This window comes from Chiloscyllium plagiosum, chromosome 15 (genome assembly GCF_004010195.1).
Source record: "Chiloscyllium plagiosum isolate BGI_BamShark_2017 chromosome 15, ASM401019v2, whole genome shotgun sequence".
Taxonomy (NCBI): Eukaryota; Metazoa; Chordata; class Chondrichthyes; order Orectolobiformes; family Hemiscylliidae; genus Chiloscyllium; species Chiloscyllium plagiosum.
In genome coordinates this window covers 50938623-50957270 of record NC_057724.1, presented here as the reverse complement: position 1 = coordinate 50957270, position 18648 = coordinate 50938623, and the positions used below count along the sequence as shown (strand labels likewise).

At 40.0% G+C, this 18648-nt stretch overlaps 1 protein-coding gene across 6 annotated transcripts in view; it reads right to left on the bottom strand.

Annotated features, from left to right (window-relative positions):
- tenm1 (teneurin transmembrane protein 1) overlaps window positions 1-18648 on the bottom strand; it is a 2412691-nt gene that overhangs the window by 224053 nt on the left and 2169990 nt on the right. For all 6 annotated transcript variants that reach the window (XM_043704862.1, XM_043704861.1, XM_043704865.1 and 3 more), the window contains 2 exons: window positions 12333-12547; window positions 10806-11016 (listed from right to left, as the gene is read on the bottom strand). In XM_043704862.1, coding sequence (XP_043560797.1) covers window positions 10806-11016; window positions 12333-12547 — 426 coding nt within the window. The remainder of the gene's footprint in view (window positions 1-10805; window positions 11017-12332; window positions 12548-18648) is intronic.

Sequence of the window (18648 nt, the reverse complement as noted above, 5' to 3'; positions counted from 1 at the left end):
CTCCCAGGTAAATAGTGCGGTGAAGAAGGCATATGGTGTACTGGCTTTTATTGGTAGAGGAATTGAGTTCCGGAGTCCTGGGGTCATGTTGCAGTTGTATAAGACTCTGGTGCGGTCGCATCTGGAGTATTGTGTGCAGTTTTGTTCGCCATACAATAGGAAGGATGTGGGGCACTGGAACGGGTGCAGAGGAGGTTTACCGGGATGTTGCCTGGTATGGTAGGAAGTTCGTATGAGGAAAGGCTGAGGCACTTGGGGCTGTTTTCATTGGAGAAAAGAAGGTTTAGGGGTGACTTGATAGAGGTGTACAAGATGATTAGGGGTTCAGATAGGGTTGACCATGAGAACCTTTTTCCACGTATGGAGTCAGCTATTACGAGGGGGCATAGCTTTAAATTAACGGGTGGTAGGTATAGGACACATGTTAGGGGTAGATGCTTTACTCAGCGAGTCATGAGTTCATGGACTCTCCCTCTTTATGGGCATTTAAACGGGCATTGGATAGGCATATGGAGGATAGGGGCTAGTGTAGGTTAGGTGGGCTTGGATTGGTGCAACATTGAGGGCCAAAAGGCCTGTACTGCGCCGTATTTTTCTATGTTCTATGTTCTATATCAGCTATTATGAAGCAGCCATGCAGACTCAATGAACCAAATGGCCAAATTCTGCTCTTCTACCTTTTGGTCTGTGCCGATGTCTATCTAAGACATTTGTAGACCTAATTGATATAGTTGCTTCTGTTCAAATGACTCTCTCATTCATCAGCCTTTTCCAAGTTTTATACTTTAAAACATCTCCTTCTCTCATCCCCAAAGATGTTATGCAAATGTAACAATACTCTCAAGGATTTCCTCTACCTATTTATTAGTATTATGTCGGAATCTCTATGAGTGCTTTAAACCACTAATCCACAGATCCAGTGCTGATCTGGAGTGCACTGCATAAAAGGTTGGTGGAAACAAACTTGAGTGTAACATACAAAATTAATTTACGTGAAAATGGAAGATAAAATGCAGGTTTAAAAGCAAGGGGAGAGGAGAGGAATTAATGGGACCTTCTTTCAAAACTGTTTGGAATGATTAGCAAAATTGCCCCTTTCTGTGTTGATAGCTTCATTTATACACCACAACAACATTAATATGCCTGCCTGTTAAAAGTATATTGAATACATGTGGCTGTACACTTGGAATGTATTTCATATTTTAAACAGTCAGAAAATTGATGATTTTGAAAGTCTGAAAATGAATACAAGACATACTTCATCTGAAATTTCCCACATTAAAATTTTCTAAATCCAATGATATCATTGAAGAGTGCAAAGTTGAAAGCTTATATCTTCCCAATTGCGACTTTGAGTCACCACTGATAATTGCCAAGCATTTTTTATTAGCTAGAAGCCACATGATGTCAAATAAACAGGTTTATTTGAAATCACAAGCTTTCAAAGTGCTGTCCCCCTGTCAGGTGAAGTGGACTGTGCCTGATGAAGGAGCAGTGCTCCAAAAGATTGTGATTTCAAATCAACCGGTTGGTTTTTGACCTGGTGTTGTGTGACTTCTGACTTTGTCTACCCTAGTCTTGCGAGGCCTTGCACTTTGGAAAAAAGAACACAGCCATGGACTATTTTATAAACAGTGAGAAAATTCATAAAGCCAAAGTGCAAAGAGATCTGGAAGTACTAGTACAGGATTCTCTAAAGGTTGACTTGCAAGTTGAGTCCGTGGTTAAGAAAGCAAATGTAATGTTGTCATTTGTCTCAAGAGGGTTGGAATGTAATAGCTGTGATGTGCTACTAAGACTTTGTAAAGCTCTGGTGAGGCTCCATTTAGAATACGGTGTCCAGTTTCGGGCCCCACATCTCAGGAAGGACATACTGGCACTGAAGCATGTCCGGTGGAGATTCATACGGATGATCTCCTGGAATGGTAGGCCTAACATACAATGAACGGCTAAGGAACCTGGGGTTGAATTCATTAGAGTTTAGAAGATTGAGGGGAGATCTGCTACTCCACCAATCTTAGTTTCACCTGTAAACCTAGAACTTCGTCCAGATCATTTATGTATATTCCAAACACCAGTGGTCCCAACATAGATCCTTGTGGAACACCACTGATCATAGTTCTCCATTTTGAGGAACGCCCTTCTACTATTACTCTCTGTCTCCTGCTGCCCAGCCTGTTCTCTATCCATCCAGCTAAAACATCTGTTCCTAACCTCAACATCCGTCATGTCCCTCTCCTCAGTGAATACCGCTGCAAAGTACACATTAAGAATCTCAACCAATTTCTCAAACTCCACACATAACTTTCCTCCTTTGTCCTTGAGTGGGCCAACATCCCAATAAAAGGTTTTGGGATTTCCCTTAATCCTGTTTGCTAGAGATATTTCATGACCCTTTGTAGCCCTTTTAATTCCTTGTTTCAGATTGGTCCTACTTTCCCAATATTCTTCCAAAACTTCATCTGTTTTCAGTTACCTAGATCTTATATATGCTTCCTTTTTCCTCTTAGCTAGTCTCACAATTTCACCTGTCATCCATGGTTCCCTAATCTTGCCATTCCTATCCCTCACTTTCACAGGGACATGTCTGTTATGCAGTCTAATCAACCTCTCTTTAAAAGCCTCCCAAAAATCAAATGTGGATTTACCTTCAAACAGCTGCTCCCAATCTACATTTGGTTAGCTCACACTAAGCTTTCCCAATCTGCTCAATCCTCCATGGCACTAAGCCTGGTCATTGATGTCACCCAGTTCCCAATAATGTTGCTACCTTATTTGCCTAACTAATGAGGAAGCAACAACAATGAACCTTTTCCCTTGTTTTTTTTAAAAAAGGTAATGATTTAGAATGTTATGCAATGTTCTGTCCCAGAGGTGTCTCATTCACTGTTACTGATTGCATTGTGAATGAATGCATTGTTACCCGTGTGACTTTATTCATTGCTCACAAGCTGAAAATAGTTTTGTGCAAATTGTGGTGGATGCAGAGAGCTGACATCAAATGGAGGTGAGAACAAGGCAAGGCAGAGAAAAAGCATAAAGTCAAGCTCCATAAGAGAGTGAGTCATGCAAGGAGGGAGTAATCAGTAAGGGAAAGAGAAGGTGCTGAATGGCAGTGGAAGAGAACTTCATTGAGGAAAATCAAACCGGCTGTACATATTTTATTATTGTCTTGCGGTGAGAACCAGGAACATGTATTGCCTCCAGCACAAAGGTAGTCTTCATTACTCTTGAGAAGTGACTATAAGACATAAGAGCAGTTGTTGGCCACTCAGCCCATTGAGCCTGTTCTGCCATTCAACAAGATCATGGCAGTTGTCATAATCTTCAACTTCACTTCCAAAGAATTCAGGCAGGATTTCCCCTTCATGAAGCCATGTTGACTCTACTTGATCATATAATGTATTTCTAAATGCTATCTTATTACATCCTTTGTAATAAACTCTGTCATTTTCCCAAAACAGACATCAAGCTAACCTGCCTGTATTTGCCAGATTTTTGACTCCTCTTCTTAAATAAAGGTGTTACACTCGCAGTTTTTCAATCCTCTGGGATTGTTCCAGAATTAAAACATTTCCAGATTATTACCAGTAAATCCACCAACTCTGCAGCTACTTCTTTTAATACAGATCACTGGAAGTTAAAGTCTGGGTCCTGAGGAGGTCAGGGTTAATGAAAACTGAGGCCAAAGCTGACATGAGATGAAGAACTCAAAAATATTGATTGCAGGACATTCATTGGGCAAGATGATAGCCACCATATATTGATCTCACATTTATTAAATTTGAGACCAACAATGCGTTAATGACTCTGCATAGAATAATTAAAGTGTGAGAATGGATCAAATTGAACAGTGCACACTCAAAACCTGATTCACTGTCAACTTTTCATTCACTGTCAAAACTGTGCACTCTGCGAAATTTGAGCAAGGACATGAAATGGTAGAACCACAACCCAAACTGTGTAAGTATGTTGTCAAATCTGGGTGGAGTTTGCACATTCTCCCTATGTCTACATGGGTTTCTTCCGGATGCTCCGGTTACCTCCCACAGTCCAAAAGATGTGCAGGTTAGGTGAATTGGCCGTTGTGTTAGGTGCATTAGTCAGGGATGAATGTAGGGGAATGGGTCCGGGTGGGTTGCTCCTCGGCGGGTCGGTGTGGATTTGTTGGGCCGAAGGGCCTGTTTCCACACTGTAGGGAATCTAATCTTAAAAAAAAATTCCAAAGGTTTACTTTCAGATAAAACATCTACATTGAGCCAAGGAAGGGGATGTTGAGAGAGGTAACTTAATGATGGCTCACAGGGATAAGTTTTGAAGAACATTTTAAAGGATGAGTTAGAGATGGAGAAATTTACTGAGTGAATTTCAATGCCTTGTATCTCAATGACAGAAAGGAATAGAGGTATATAAGTAGATAGAGTTGGAGGAATGCACTTTTCCATGAAGGAATTGGAAATAACTTAATTAAAATTCTCCTTCCTGTGATACAAATGAGAATTGGACCTTACTAGTTTAAAGTCAAGAACTCATTGGAATGGCTTTGCATCTTGGTTACGCTAGCAGTCAACATTTCTAATGTCATTGAACGTCAAAATAATACAAGCTGAGAGATTAGCGATTTCGGTTGAAATGTCCATGTGCAACTTCAGGAATTGCAGGTAATTTGAAGTAGCACCAGTTAATCTGCATACCCTTAGAAGTTAGATTTCCACAACTTACGACAAAAAGAATAATGCTTCATGCCACCACAGTGATGATGAGCTACCTCTTGAAATCCTCTGGTTCTTGTTGGCTCAATGTAGATGTTTTATCTGATTGGTAAACCCACAGTGCTGTTAGGGAAGGAGTCCCACAGATTTGATATAGCGATCATGAAAGAACTGTAACATGGCTCCAAGTGTGTACCTTAGAGGGTAATCTGCAGGTAGTGGTGTTTGTAAGCATCTGTCCTTGTCCTTCCAGGTGGCAAAGTTGTGGGTTTGGAAGGTGCTGTTAGAGGAACCTTGGTGTATTACTACAGTATATCTTGTAGATGGTAAACACGAGGATTACTAGTGAAGAGAGTGAATGATGCAAACAGACTGCTTAGACCTGGAGAGTGTCAAGCTTTCTGACTGTTGTTGGAGCTGCACCCATTCTTGCAAGTGTTGACTATTCTATCACAGTGCTGCCTTATGACTTACAGGTTGTCGACAGGCTTTGGAAAGTCAGGAGGTGAGCTTTTGGTTGCAGAATTAAGAGTCTCTGATTTGCTCTTCTCACCAAGTATTTATGTAGAGTCATAGAGCTATCTAGTTTTGGACCCCATAGCTATCTAACCATGCTCTCTAGTTTTGGACTCCCTGATCCTGGGGAAAAAACCTCGGATATTCACTCTATCTATGTCCCTCATGATTCTATAAACCTCTATAAGGTCACCTCTCAGCCTTTGATGCTCCAGGGAAAATAGCCTCAGCCTATTCACCCTCTCCCTATAGCTCAAACTCTCCAACCATGGCTACATCTTTATAAATCTTTTCCAAACCCTTTCAGGTTTCACAACATCCTTCCATGAAGTTAGTAAGAACACAACTTCCCATGCACAAAGACATGTTGACTATCCCTAATCAGTTCTTGCCTTTTCAAATAAATCCTGTCCCTCAGGATTCCCTGCAACAACTTGCCCACTACCGATGTCAGGCTCACCAGTCTATAGTTCCCTGGCTTTTCCTTACCACCTTTCTAAAATAGTGGCACTATGCTAACCAACCTCCAGTCTTCCAGCATCTCACCTGTGGCTAATGATGATTCAAATACCTCAACAAAAGGCCCAGAAATCACTTCCCTAACTTCCCACACAGTTCCACACAGCCATGATGGCTCATCCACACAACATTTCTGACTATAAATTGTTGCAAATGCTTCAGCCTTATCTTTTGCATTGGTGTGCTAGACTCTCCCATCACTGCTGATGGGGATGACTGTGGTGACTCCACTGAGTTTTTAATTGTATGCCACAATTCATATCTGGAAAAGGCAGGACAGTTGACCTTAGATCTGATCCATTGACTGTGGAATCACTTAGTTATGGCTATCACTTGCTACTTTATTTGTTTGGCATGCTAGTATTGGGATTGACATTGAGCATAATAGAGATCTAATACAAGAGGTGGAAATTTATAATGGAGCTGTATGGGATGCTGGTTATGCTATGTCAGGAGTATTGCATGCAATTCTGGTAGCCACACTATAAACTAGGAAGGATATGCTTGCATTGAAAAGGTGCACAGGAGATTCAGCATGATAGTGCCCGGGCTGTGTCATTTTAGTTGTGAAGGGAGACTTTATAGGCTAGTGCTATTTGCTTTGGAACAGAGTTCCTGGGGCATGGGTCTGATTAAGATGTACAAAACCACGATGGGTAGAGATAATATCGATAGACATAAACTTTTCCTCTTGGGACAGAAATCGGGGGACTCACATTTTATATAAGGGTCACGGGATAAAAGGAGATCTTTTTTCATTCAGAGGCTGGTGGGTGTCTGTAACTCACTGCCTGAAAGGGTGGCAGGGACAGGAACCAATACAACATTTAAAAAGTATTCAGCTGAATACCTGACATGCCATAGAATACAAGGCTATGTGCCAAGTGCTCAAAAATGGCATGAAATTAGATAGGTACTTGATGAATAGGGTGGACACCAAAGGCTGAAGGGTCTCTTCCCATTCTGTAATATTCACTAGTCCTGCTGTTAAGGATGATCCATGGCATTTCCAGGTTGTCCAGTCTTGAGTTGCTACATAGCACTCTAACATTGAGCATGGTGATCGTGCCACACAGCAAGATGGACGATACATTCAATGTGAAAATGGGACTTTGTCTCCACTGGGACTGTGCAATGGCCCCTCCTACTGATACTGCTTTGGACAGAGACAGCTGAGGCAGACCAACTGCTGAAGAAAAGGTTTAAAAACATTCAAAATATTATCTATTTTTAATAACTGATTAGCTAGAATGTAAGAACTAGGAACAGGAGTAGGTAATTTAGCCTTTCAAGCCTGCTCCATCATTTGATACTTTCCTGGCTACTCTTGTCTCACCCTGAACTCCACTTTCTTGCCTGGTCTCCATGACCCTTCAACATATTAAAAATTACTAATAAAAATCCATCTATCTTCTCCTTAAATTTACTCAATGTCCCAGCATCCACTGCTCTCTGGAGTAATGAATTCCACAGATTCATCTCCACGTTAGAGAAATAATTTCTCCTCATCTATATCTTTTATTTTTGCATAAACATTAACACATTACTAAAGTGTATGAAGTATTATTAAAGGTTGTTAGTATTTGTAGACTCTAAAGATAAAGACATTTATTATCCCAAAATTGAGAGAGCTGTCCTCCATAGTCGTCAAAAAGTGTGGCGATGGAAAAGCATAGCCGGTCAGGCAACATCTGAGGAGCAGGACAGTTGATGTTTCGAGCATAAGCTCTTCATCAGGACATTCCTGATGAAGAGCTTATGCTCAAAAACGTTGACTCTCCTGTTCCTCAGATGCTGCCTGACCGGCTGTACTTTCCCAGCACCCACAATATTGACTCTGACCTCCAGCAGCTGCAGTCCTCACTTTCTCCTGTCATCACAGTAGTCAAGCAATAGCCTGATAGAGTCAGACTAACAGAATGGCAACTTACAGACAATGTTCCAGACACAACCATTACCATCCCTGGATATGTCCTCTTCCACGAGTAAGGCAGATCCAGCAGTGGTAGACTGTACAGCTGTATTCATTTGGGCAAGTGCTGTCTCAGGAATTCTCACTATTGATTCCAGATCCCATGAAGTCTCATGGCATCAAGTCAAGCGTGGGCAAGTAAACCTCCTGCCCACAACCATGCACCACATGCCAGCCAACAGGCTGATGAACTTCACTGTAGCTCTCTTCTCCAAAGGAACCATCACTCTCACAGGATTCAGAACTGAATAACATTTTACAGTGAGATACATTTAGGGGTCTGCTGAATTATCTGCCTTATTTTCCTGAGTGCCTGACAGTCATCCATTACCTCTTTGCCTGCACAGCCTTAAGCAGTGGGGTGACCACATTCAAAAATGTGTAATCCATGAAACTCTCAATCTCATGGATGCACTGCAGTGAAGCCAGCTGGAGTTCAGGCACCTCAGGTGATGACATTTCCTGCATGTGTGAAAGCATCCTGAAATTCTCATATGGAACAGGGTATGCACTCCATGGCACTGAGATATTCTTTTATACCTCTATTTGATTAGACATGATATAAATACACAGTAAACTTAACAACCACACACATGCCAACTACACAGCCATCTGATGCTAGTCTTGTGCTGACATCAGTTCATTTCATAGGGAGTGAAATTGGCTGCTTCACTTTAGTCTTCGAACTCTGTGATATTGCCATTCTTCCCTTTTCTGTTTATAAATTTAGCCTCAGATTTGATTGATTAATTGAACACTGATTGTAACAACTAACAAAAATCTATTCATCTGAGTTGAAAACAGTCTTCTGGAAAGAGAATAACAGATTTTCACCAGCTTTATGTGAAAAAATACATCATGATATCATACCAGAATAGCTTAAATTTAACTTCAACATTGAGCTTCAAGTGCTGGATTCACTCAAGAGAGGCAATAGCTCCCCAGTCTTTACCTTGTTAAAAACCTTTATCACTTCCAACAATTTAATCAGATCACTAGACAAATGTCTAAACTCGGTGAAACATAAGTGTAACTTCTCATCATGATTTAACCTTAACACTCTGGGAAGATAACATTTTAAAATGTTATGCTGGTGGTTAAGAAAAAAGTAAATGTTAAGCAAGAGTGAAAATTTGAAATTAGAAAGGTACAGCATTGTCACATCACATTTAATGAGTAAGAATTTTGAAAGCAAAGAGAAAAGAGGAAATTTGGTGGAATCCAAAGTGGAGATTCCAGAGAGTAGGTGCATAGCTGTTAAAAGATCTGTGGAATGAAGGAACAAAGCAAGTGAAGTAATTCTGAGTGAGGAGTAACTGGGCAAGAACATATGACTGGAAGAGATTATTAAATTAAGTTTTGATGTAAAGAGTTGAAAACCAGGTTATGGAATTTGATTCACTGGTGATTGCGAAGTGAAGAAGTTGTATCATTATAGAACATTATGAGGGGGAGGACATTGTAGAATTCTGGATAAGCTCTAGTTTAAGGTGAGTGAAGCCAATGCTATGAACTTCAAGAACATTAGAGAGATCAAGACTCACTGTCATAAATGCACAGGTCAAGGTTTTATTAGATTAGATTCCTACAGTGTGGAAACAAGCTCTTCGGCCCAACAAATCCACACCCACCCTCTAAAGAGCCACCCAGACCAACTCCCTCTGACTAATGCACCTAACACTATGGACAATTTAGCATGGCCAATCCACCTGATCTGCACATCTTTGGATTGTGGGAGGAAGCCGGAGCAAACCCACGCAGACACGGGGAGAATGTGCAAACTCCACACAGACAGTCGCCCAAGGCTGGAATCAAACCCGGGTCCCTAGTACTGTGAGGTGGCAGTGCTAACCATTGAGCCACTGTGCCTCCCCAATTAGTGGTACATAAACAACAGTTGAACTGAATTGAAGTTGGGAAATGCAGTATTTGTTTGAATTGATATTTAGGAATATCCTCAGTTTGGAATTACACAATAAGCCAAGTATACATACTTTCTAACTCAGTTGAAGGTGGTTCTGGAACCAAGATCAGAAACAAAAAGTTGTCAAATGAAACATCCATTTATCATGATTATAATGACAGAGTGGTCATTGTAGGATATATCATCAACCTTTGGATCTATGCAACAAGCAAAAATATACTAGTTATGTCCCCATTGGAGTGCTGTGTACTTGTGTGATCATAATATTTTAGGATGGATATTATCATCCTTGAAGTGGTGAAACTTTGGATAATCAATGTGGCATTGGATGTTACGAATCTAACTTCTGTGGGAAAAGTTAAAGAATTTCTACTTACTTTCACTGAAAAATCAGACTTCAAAGGAACCTAATTGAAGGCTAATGATTAATAAAATTGACCTGAATAATAACTGAACCCTTTACTCACATGATCAAAGAGATTTCTAAAAGAGTGATGTCAACATTAAGCAGAATATAAGCAAAATTATTTTACATGGTGGGGTTAAATTCTTCTGAGTGCAATTTTTGGCACACTGATTAATAGGTTCACTCAAGTCTTTGTGTAATTTTAACAAAGATATTTACACATTTATTTAGTTTATTTAAAAATAGTTATTCCTCTTTGAAGTAATTCATTTAAATCTCTGATGCAATAAAGCACCAGATAATAAATCACAACATTTTTGAAGAGCAATACATTTAATCAGTAATCTTTAATGATGCATTTGTGTTGGCAGTTGATATCAGAAAATTGCAAATATGCTAATAATTTTTGATCCATTACATTTCATGTAAAAAAAAACCGTGGGTAACATGCCTGCAATTTTCTGATATTCACTGTTGTTAGGAAGGTTGTGACTGAAACACATTTGAAAATGTTTCTTGGAAGTCTTATTGAAACAAATTGCAACAAGTGTTTCTAGAAAGTGTGGAATTGAGAAATATAGTGCAAAGTTGCATGGAGATCAATCAATAATGGAGAGAGATTAATTAAATGTCTGTTTTGTTTTTCTGAAACTTATGTTGTATGTTGTTTATAAATATGCTTTTTAGTCACTGACTTAAAAAGAAATGAAACATTTTGTCGTGCATTATTTGAATATGGGTTCAATGGCAACTTACCTATCACAGAAGTAAGCACAAAAACCTGCTCCATCTTTTTCCCATCATTGTAGAAAGCAAAGTGCCAAGTTCCTGGATCCATGTATTCAACGAATCCTGCCTCCTGAAGGGCCATCAGGATCAAATTCTGAGGTTTGTGTTTCATCTTGTCTGGAGGCTTGGTTTCCTGTTTAATCAACTGCTTGCCATCCAGGAGTTTCACAAAATCAAACTGAAGGGGCAAAGTAAACCAGATTTAGTTAACAATATTCCTTACAATTGATGTGTAGGACTTGTATACACACAACTTTCTTCAGAGTCTATTCTGTGGTCAGGTTTGCCTCCATTTACTGCATTTCATTAAATGCAATTAATTAATTTCTACTGATGGATCAGGCAATCAGACTTTCTTGATCATGCACAATAAACTTTATTATTTCTTCTTAGGAGTGCAAGGTAGAACCATTCCACTTCAGAAATAAGTGATATTCTATTTAACTTATTCTCTATGATAATTGTGTCTCCTATCAGTTCACCAACACTGCTGTATCTGGCTAATAAATGTCTGGCACTATTTGTGAAGTAACATATTTACGGTATGCACCAAATGGACAATCAGAAATGGGAAAAAAAGTCTACATTTTTCGATTGCTTACTATTCCTTTCACAGTGCTTCATACAAAATGAACTTTACTCCTTCTAAATTCATAGTTTGACATTGAGAGTTATATCACTTATTAATGACCAGAGCTCTGGATTGAACATCCAGAAGCCATGAATCCAGAATCAAACTAAGGCATTTGAGAATCTGAATTTAGTATTGCAAAACCTGAAAATTACAAAAAAAAAGCTGATATCAATAAAAGTGCCCACTAAGCTATGTGGCTGTCAAGTTGATTTACAAATATTTTTCAGAAAAGAAACCCTGATGTCCTTCTGGACTGTACATGATTCTACTCCTACATTAATGTTGTTAACGCATATTGCCCATTGAAATGGCCTGATAAAGTATTCACTGTATAAAAGCACAGCAGATTATATCACACATTTTACAAAAGCTGAAGACCATAGGAATGGGTAATAATAGCTATCTTTTCTAACTGTGCCAACTGTTCCCGCCTCAGGCGACTGACTGTCTGGAGTTTGCACGTTCTCCCCGTGTCTGCGTGGGTTTCCTCCGGGTGCTCCGGTTTCCTCCCACAGTTCAAAGATGTGCAGGTCAGGTGAATTGACCATGCTAAATTCCCCATTGTGTTAGGTAAGGGGTAAATGTAGGGGTATGGGTAGGTGGCGGGTCAGTGTGGACTTGTTGGGCTGAAGGGCCTGTTTCCACGCTGTAATGTAATCTAATCTAATCTAACATCCTAAGAATTCCTTTTTAAAAAAATGCAAAAAATAAAATATCCCCAACAATAAGTTAATTCACAACTTTGGAATGGCATAATGCTCAGTGAACATGCTTAATTGCTGAACCGCTTTTTATATACGCAAGATAACTTCTACTTACTTGTACCTGATGTCAATCCATCAATTAAACTATCCCATTACCTGGGTGTGTGTGGGTGGAAGGTTCCGTCGACCATAAATTCCTAATAAGGCATCTTTTGCCAATGACACATTGAATTTCAGATAGAGGGACTGTTCTGTGATGACTTGGAACCGCCAGAACAGACCCGGAGGAATGGTCTGCATGACCTGTGTTCCAATATCTACTTCTCCTGTGTCAATGGCTCTGCCTCGCTGCAACACATTCACAGATTTTCCTGAAGGAAATACAGAACAGGTAGCATTTACACTCAGATTAAGTATACAGTAGAGCCACAGTTCTTAATTGGAAATTGCCATTTTAAAAATTTAATTCCCATTTGCACTAAAGTGGAATCACTTCAGAATTATGCTGTACCAATCTGTTTTTAGTCATTTATAGAACAGATTAATCAGATTCAACTTGCCTGTCGATCAGAAATCTTTCAATCCGCCAACAGATTTCCAAGTTTTTTTTCAATAATCTCTGCTGCCCTGAAGTCATTAACTCCCTTCAAGGTGTGAGAGTAATCCTCCAGTATCTGGCCCAAGTGTCCATGATTTATGCACTATTGAGAGAGTTGGAAAGCTCACCTGACAACTACACGTCTTCTCTTCCAGGAAAGGGAATATGGTATGTGTTCAAAATTATTTTTAGTTTCCTAATCACATGAAAACTGAAGTCAGATATAAGCTCACAAGCTGGCTCTGATGAACCAAATCAGTGAAAACCAGAAATTACATTTTGAATGTTTTTCCCCCTGTACTCTCACAGCTCAGGGCTCTAGACTTCATCACATAACACTTGTGATGGTTGGAGATTTCAATTTTCACACTCTCAATATCAACTCATTTAGAACCAACAGTGAAACATTTCATAGTCAATAGTACTCAATACTGTTAAAAACCACCCAACACCAGGTTATAGTCCAACAGGTTTATTTGGAAGCACTAGCTTTCGGAACACCGCTCCTTCATCAGGTGGCTGTGGAGGTTAAGATCATGCTCACAGAATTTATGTCCAAAGGAGTCCAGTGTCATGGAGATGTGATACAGTAAACAATCTTAGATTAAAACTTTTATCTTTTACAATGAGATATGCTGGTTTCTGTTCTTTGATATGTAAATCCCAGAACTTCTTTTAAATTACATTCTCAAGATAGCTCAGCTTTTTAAACAGTAGATGTGACGTTTGTCAGTGTCCCAATGCTATGTCAAACTGACAGACTTCATACCTATTGTTTAAAAAGCTTAGCTAACTTGAGAATGTAACTTAAAAGAAGTCCTGGGATTTACATATCAAAGAACAGAAACCAGCATATCCCATTATCAAAGATGAAAGTTTTAATCATAGATTGTTTACTGTATCACATCTCCATGACACTGGACCCTTTTGGTTATAACTTCTGTGAGCACTGCCTTCACCTCCACAACCAGCTAATGAAGGAGTGGTGCTCTGAAAGCTGCTGTGTCCAAATAAACCTGTTGGACTATAACCTGGTGTTGTGTGATTTTTAATTTTGTCTCACAGTCCAACACCGGCACCTCCAAGTCACAACTCCATGCAGAGTTCAGCATTCAGTGGAAAACAATGTATGTGGAAAGAAATGATTACTTGAAATAGTTTATTTTTGGAGATTCTCAGGGTTGATTCTTCACCATACATAGTTTGTTTTGACAGATTTCCCACCTGACAGGTAGTCCATCTGAAAGGCTTGTAACTAGTTGAGCTCGAAGTTCTCGAGAGTACCCATTGTTGTAAGCGATGAGCTTGTAGAAGTGGTAGGGAACATAATGCCATGAGTTTCTGTTCCCTGACAGGTGGAATATGTTGGTGAGCATGGGCAACAAAGGGGATGCTAGCGCAGAAGGAAAAGGGGAAAAAAACACAATCTCCACAAAGCTCTCCGTGTCTCCTTTCAAGTATTGGGTTTCATGATCATGGGAAAACTGAGCTGGCCAGATCGAAACCTGACAGTTAGCATTTGCTGGAAAGAATGCATATTGCCAATGTCTTTTACCTTGTACCTATCGGGACAAACACATGAATGCCAACTTTCAAATTATCACAGCAATTTGCACTACTGGAAGATAAAGGTTCCCCATTGCTTGACAAGTTGATTCTGATTAAGTGGGGAGAAATCTATCGGAATAATGGTTCTTCAAGCTCCTGGGCAATTCAGAAAAGATGCAATGCTTGTTTATTTTATTTGAAGAGAATGGGTCCCTGCTTGTCTATATATGTCGCTTTTAGTAAGCATAAACTATATTACTACGGCTTAAGTAAGCCATGCAAAGAACTTCTTCTGTTAAAGTTATATCCTTATTAAACTGACAAGCAAGTTTTCAAATTATTTCAAAGGTTGAATGTCACTTGAGCTCAACCTACCAACATTGAAAGTTGTGATTCAGTTTTTCTTAGCAACTGTAGCTTGACAAAGTCAAATAATATTTTCTATAAATGTGTCAGGATAGTGCCAAGTTGAACTTAGCCAAAATTAGGGTGTTCTAATCTAGGTAACTATAACTCCAAATTTCTAATTAATATTATCAAATGCACAATATTCAATGACTGCAGATTGTGAAAATCTGAAACAAAAACAGAAATTGTTGTAGAAACTCAACAGATCTGGCAGCACCTGTGAGAGGAAGCACAGTTAACATTTCAAGTCCAGTGACTCTCCTTCAAAACATCTTCAATATTCACTTTGCAAGGACCCAAGGATGGTGGAATCGCATGCTCTCGCCTGGAGTGAGTTTGGAGTGAGGCGGCATTTGATAAGTCCTCCATGGTATTAGTGTCCATAATTGGTGGGCCTTTGGACAGCCTTCTCACTCTGCGCTGGGAGTCTAATGCCCAATTAAATACTTTATTATGCCACTGCTGGTGTTAACACAGCAGCAGGTGGCATGCTTGACTTTCAGCATGCATGACCAGCAATGCTGGCATACTTGCTTGCCAGCCTCAGGGAGATTACTTGTTCAATAGCATCCAATGGAGTGATCCAGCACCTGAAGGGTGATCCACTGAGAGCTACTGCCTCCACCCTTGCTGCCATCTCCTCTGTGAAATAGCTCCTGCCATTATATAGTGTGGCCTAGGTCTCAGGTGTTAGTTGTTGCAGGACACTACTTCCCCACTGTGTTCCTTTCAGAAGAGTTACGAGCCTCCAGTTGTTCAACAATTCTTGGGAGGCAATACTTTCAACCCACGGTCCTGATCACAAAGAAAGGCCCACTGTCAGCTATTGGATGTCTGACTGGAATGTACCACTTACCTAGAAAAATGAACAGATCTCACTTGTTCTTCAGAAACTGTATCTGGCACTAGATTCCTCCTAATGTATGATTGATAGTAGAAACATTCATTTAATTGCATCTCATTTACAAAGAACAAAGAGAACAAAGAACAGTACAGCACAAGGAGAGGTCCTATGGCCCACCAAAATCGCACCAACACAGAGTCACAGAGATGTACAGCACAGGAACAGACCCTTCGGTCCATGCCAACCACACATCCTAACTTAATCTAGTCTTATTTTTCAGCACTTGGCCCATATCCTTCTATACCCTTCCTATTCATGTACCTATCCAGATGCATTTTAAATGTTGTAATTGTACCAGCCTCCACCACTTCCTCTGGCAGCTCATTCCATACATGCACCATACTCTGCATGAAAAAGTAGCGGCTTAGGTCCCTTTTAAGTCTTTCCCCTCTCATCCTAAACCTATGCCTTCTTGCTCTTGTCTCCCCATCCGAGAGAAAAGATCATGTCTATTTATCCTATCCATGTCCCTCATGATTATATAAAGCTCGATAAGGTCACCCCTCAGCCTCTGAAGCTCCAAGAAAAACAGTCCCAGCCTATTCAGCCTCTCCCTGAGCTCAAATCCTCCAATCCTGACAACATCCTTGTGAATCTTTTCTGAACCCTTTCAAGTTACATATCCTTCCAATAGAAAGGAGACCAGAATTGCACACAATATTCTGAAAGTAGCCTAATCAACGTCCTTTACAGCCGTAATATGACCTTCCAACTCCCATACTCAATGCTCTGACCAATAAGAGAAACCATACCATATGTTGTCTTCACTGTCCTATCTACCTTTGACTCTACTTTCAAGGGACTACAAACCTGCAGTCCAAGGTATCTTTGTTCAGCAACACTCCCCAGGACCTTACCATTAAGTGTATAAGTCCTGCTAAGATTTGCTTTTCCAAATGCAGGATATTTGAGGGACCCTACTGTCACAATTTCGGTCTTTTTACAAGGTTATTATGCCCTTGAGAGGGGCTAATTGGTCAGGGTCCAACTAGGCTGGGTTCAAAAGGTTTGTTGAGGCCCTTTTTGTTTACCCCGAACAGATAATGCCTTCAGCCTAAGGATTTCATGTCTTAAAAAAAAGGTATAATCAAAGGGGAGTAGCCAGCTGGCTGTGTAGTTATCCTTCATTTAGATTAGAGTTTTTAATTCAGTTCAGCAGCAGTCTGTGTGAAGAAAGGCTGCTGGGGAAAGTCCAGCCAGGTACTCCCTCTCTCTATCTCTCTCTCTCTCTCTCTCTCTAACGTTAAGCCTGTAAGCCCTGGCTTGTTTCATTTTTACTCTTTGTGCAGAGGTATGTATTTATTGGCGTGGTTGCAAGTATTTTCGGAACAGCATCATTAAGTCGGGATAGTCTGTCAGGTTTTTGGATAGGATAAGTATTCTATTTTTTATTCTTTGTGTTTCATTCCATAATTTTGTAAATAAATTCTGCTTTGTTTAAAACTTGGCAGTCAGATCTGCTAATTCACTCTGGGAATATCTACTACATACTAACCTAAAATAAAGAGTAAAGTTACGGTCTGGGCTACCTGCTTAAAAATGTTTTGAGGGGTCAAGCCTGTTCCATAACACTATTCTCTCCTTAGTTACCCTTTTGTCCTTAATGTATTTATAAAATCTGTTTGGATTCTCCTTATCCTTATTTTTCTTAACTAAAACCACAATGGACTCTCATTATCTCATTTTTGACGGCTTTTAATTTTCCAGTCATCACTTTACCTGCAAACATCTGCCCCCAGTCAGCTTTTGAAAGTTCTTTCCTAATGCCGTCAAAATTGGCCTTCCCCCAATTTAGAACTTCAACTTTTAGCTTGTTAAAAGTCACATAACATCAGGTTATAGTCCAAGAGGTTTATTTGGAAGCACTAGCTTTCGGAGCGATGCTCTTTCATCTTTGCGATAAATTCTGTGTCTTATGATCTTATACTCCACAACCACCTGATGAAAGAGCAGCGCTTCAAAAGTTAGTGCTTCCAAATAAACCTCTTGGACTATAACCTGATGTTGTGTGATTTTTTTAAACTTTGTACATCGCAGTCCAACACCAGCATCACCAAACTACAACTTCTAAACTGAAATCCTTTTGCATCTACGTGATCCATATTCCTCTATCCTCTGCCAATTCACATATCTGTCAAGAGGCCTTTTAAATGTTGTTATTGTGTTTGCCTCTGCCACCTCCTTCAGCAGCACATTCCAGGCACTTACCATCCTCTGTGTACAATCTTGCCTCTCATATCTCCTTTAAACTTACTCACTTTTCAAATTAAACCTTAAACTTACACAGTACTTGACATATCTACCCTGGGAAAAAGACTGACTGTCCATTTTATCCATGCCTCTCATAATTTTGTAAACCTCTGTCAGATTGCCCCTCATCCTTTGATGTTCAAGTGAAAACAAACCAAGTTTGTCCAATCTCTGCTCATAGCTAATATCCTCCAAATCACGCAACATCCTGGTAAAACATTCTCAGTCCACTTCAAAACATCCACCTTCTACTGGTATTGTAGCATTCAGAACTGTACACAAAATTATAAATGTGGCCAAACTAAAGTTTGATACAGCTGCAACATGATTCATCAATTTTTAATACGCTGTGCTCTGACCAATGATTGCAACCTTGCCAGGTGCCTTCTTGACCACCTTATCCATTTGTGTTGCCATTTTCAGGGAACTGTGGACCTGTACATCTAGATTCCTCTTTATGTTGATGCTGCTAAGAACATAGAACATATAACAGTACAGCACAGAACAGGCCCTTCAGCCCACGATGTTGTGCTGACTATTGATCCTCATGTATGCACCCTCAAATTTCTGTGACCATATGCATATCCAGTAGTCTCTTAAATGTCCCCAATGACTTTGCTTCCACAACTGCTGCTGGCAACGCATTCTATGCTCTCACAACTCTCTGTGTAAAGAACCCGCCTTTGACATCCCCTCTATACTTTCCTTCAACCAGCTTAAAACTATGACCCCTCGTGTTAGTCATTTCTGCCCTGGAAATAGTC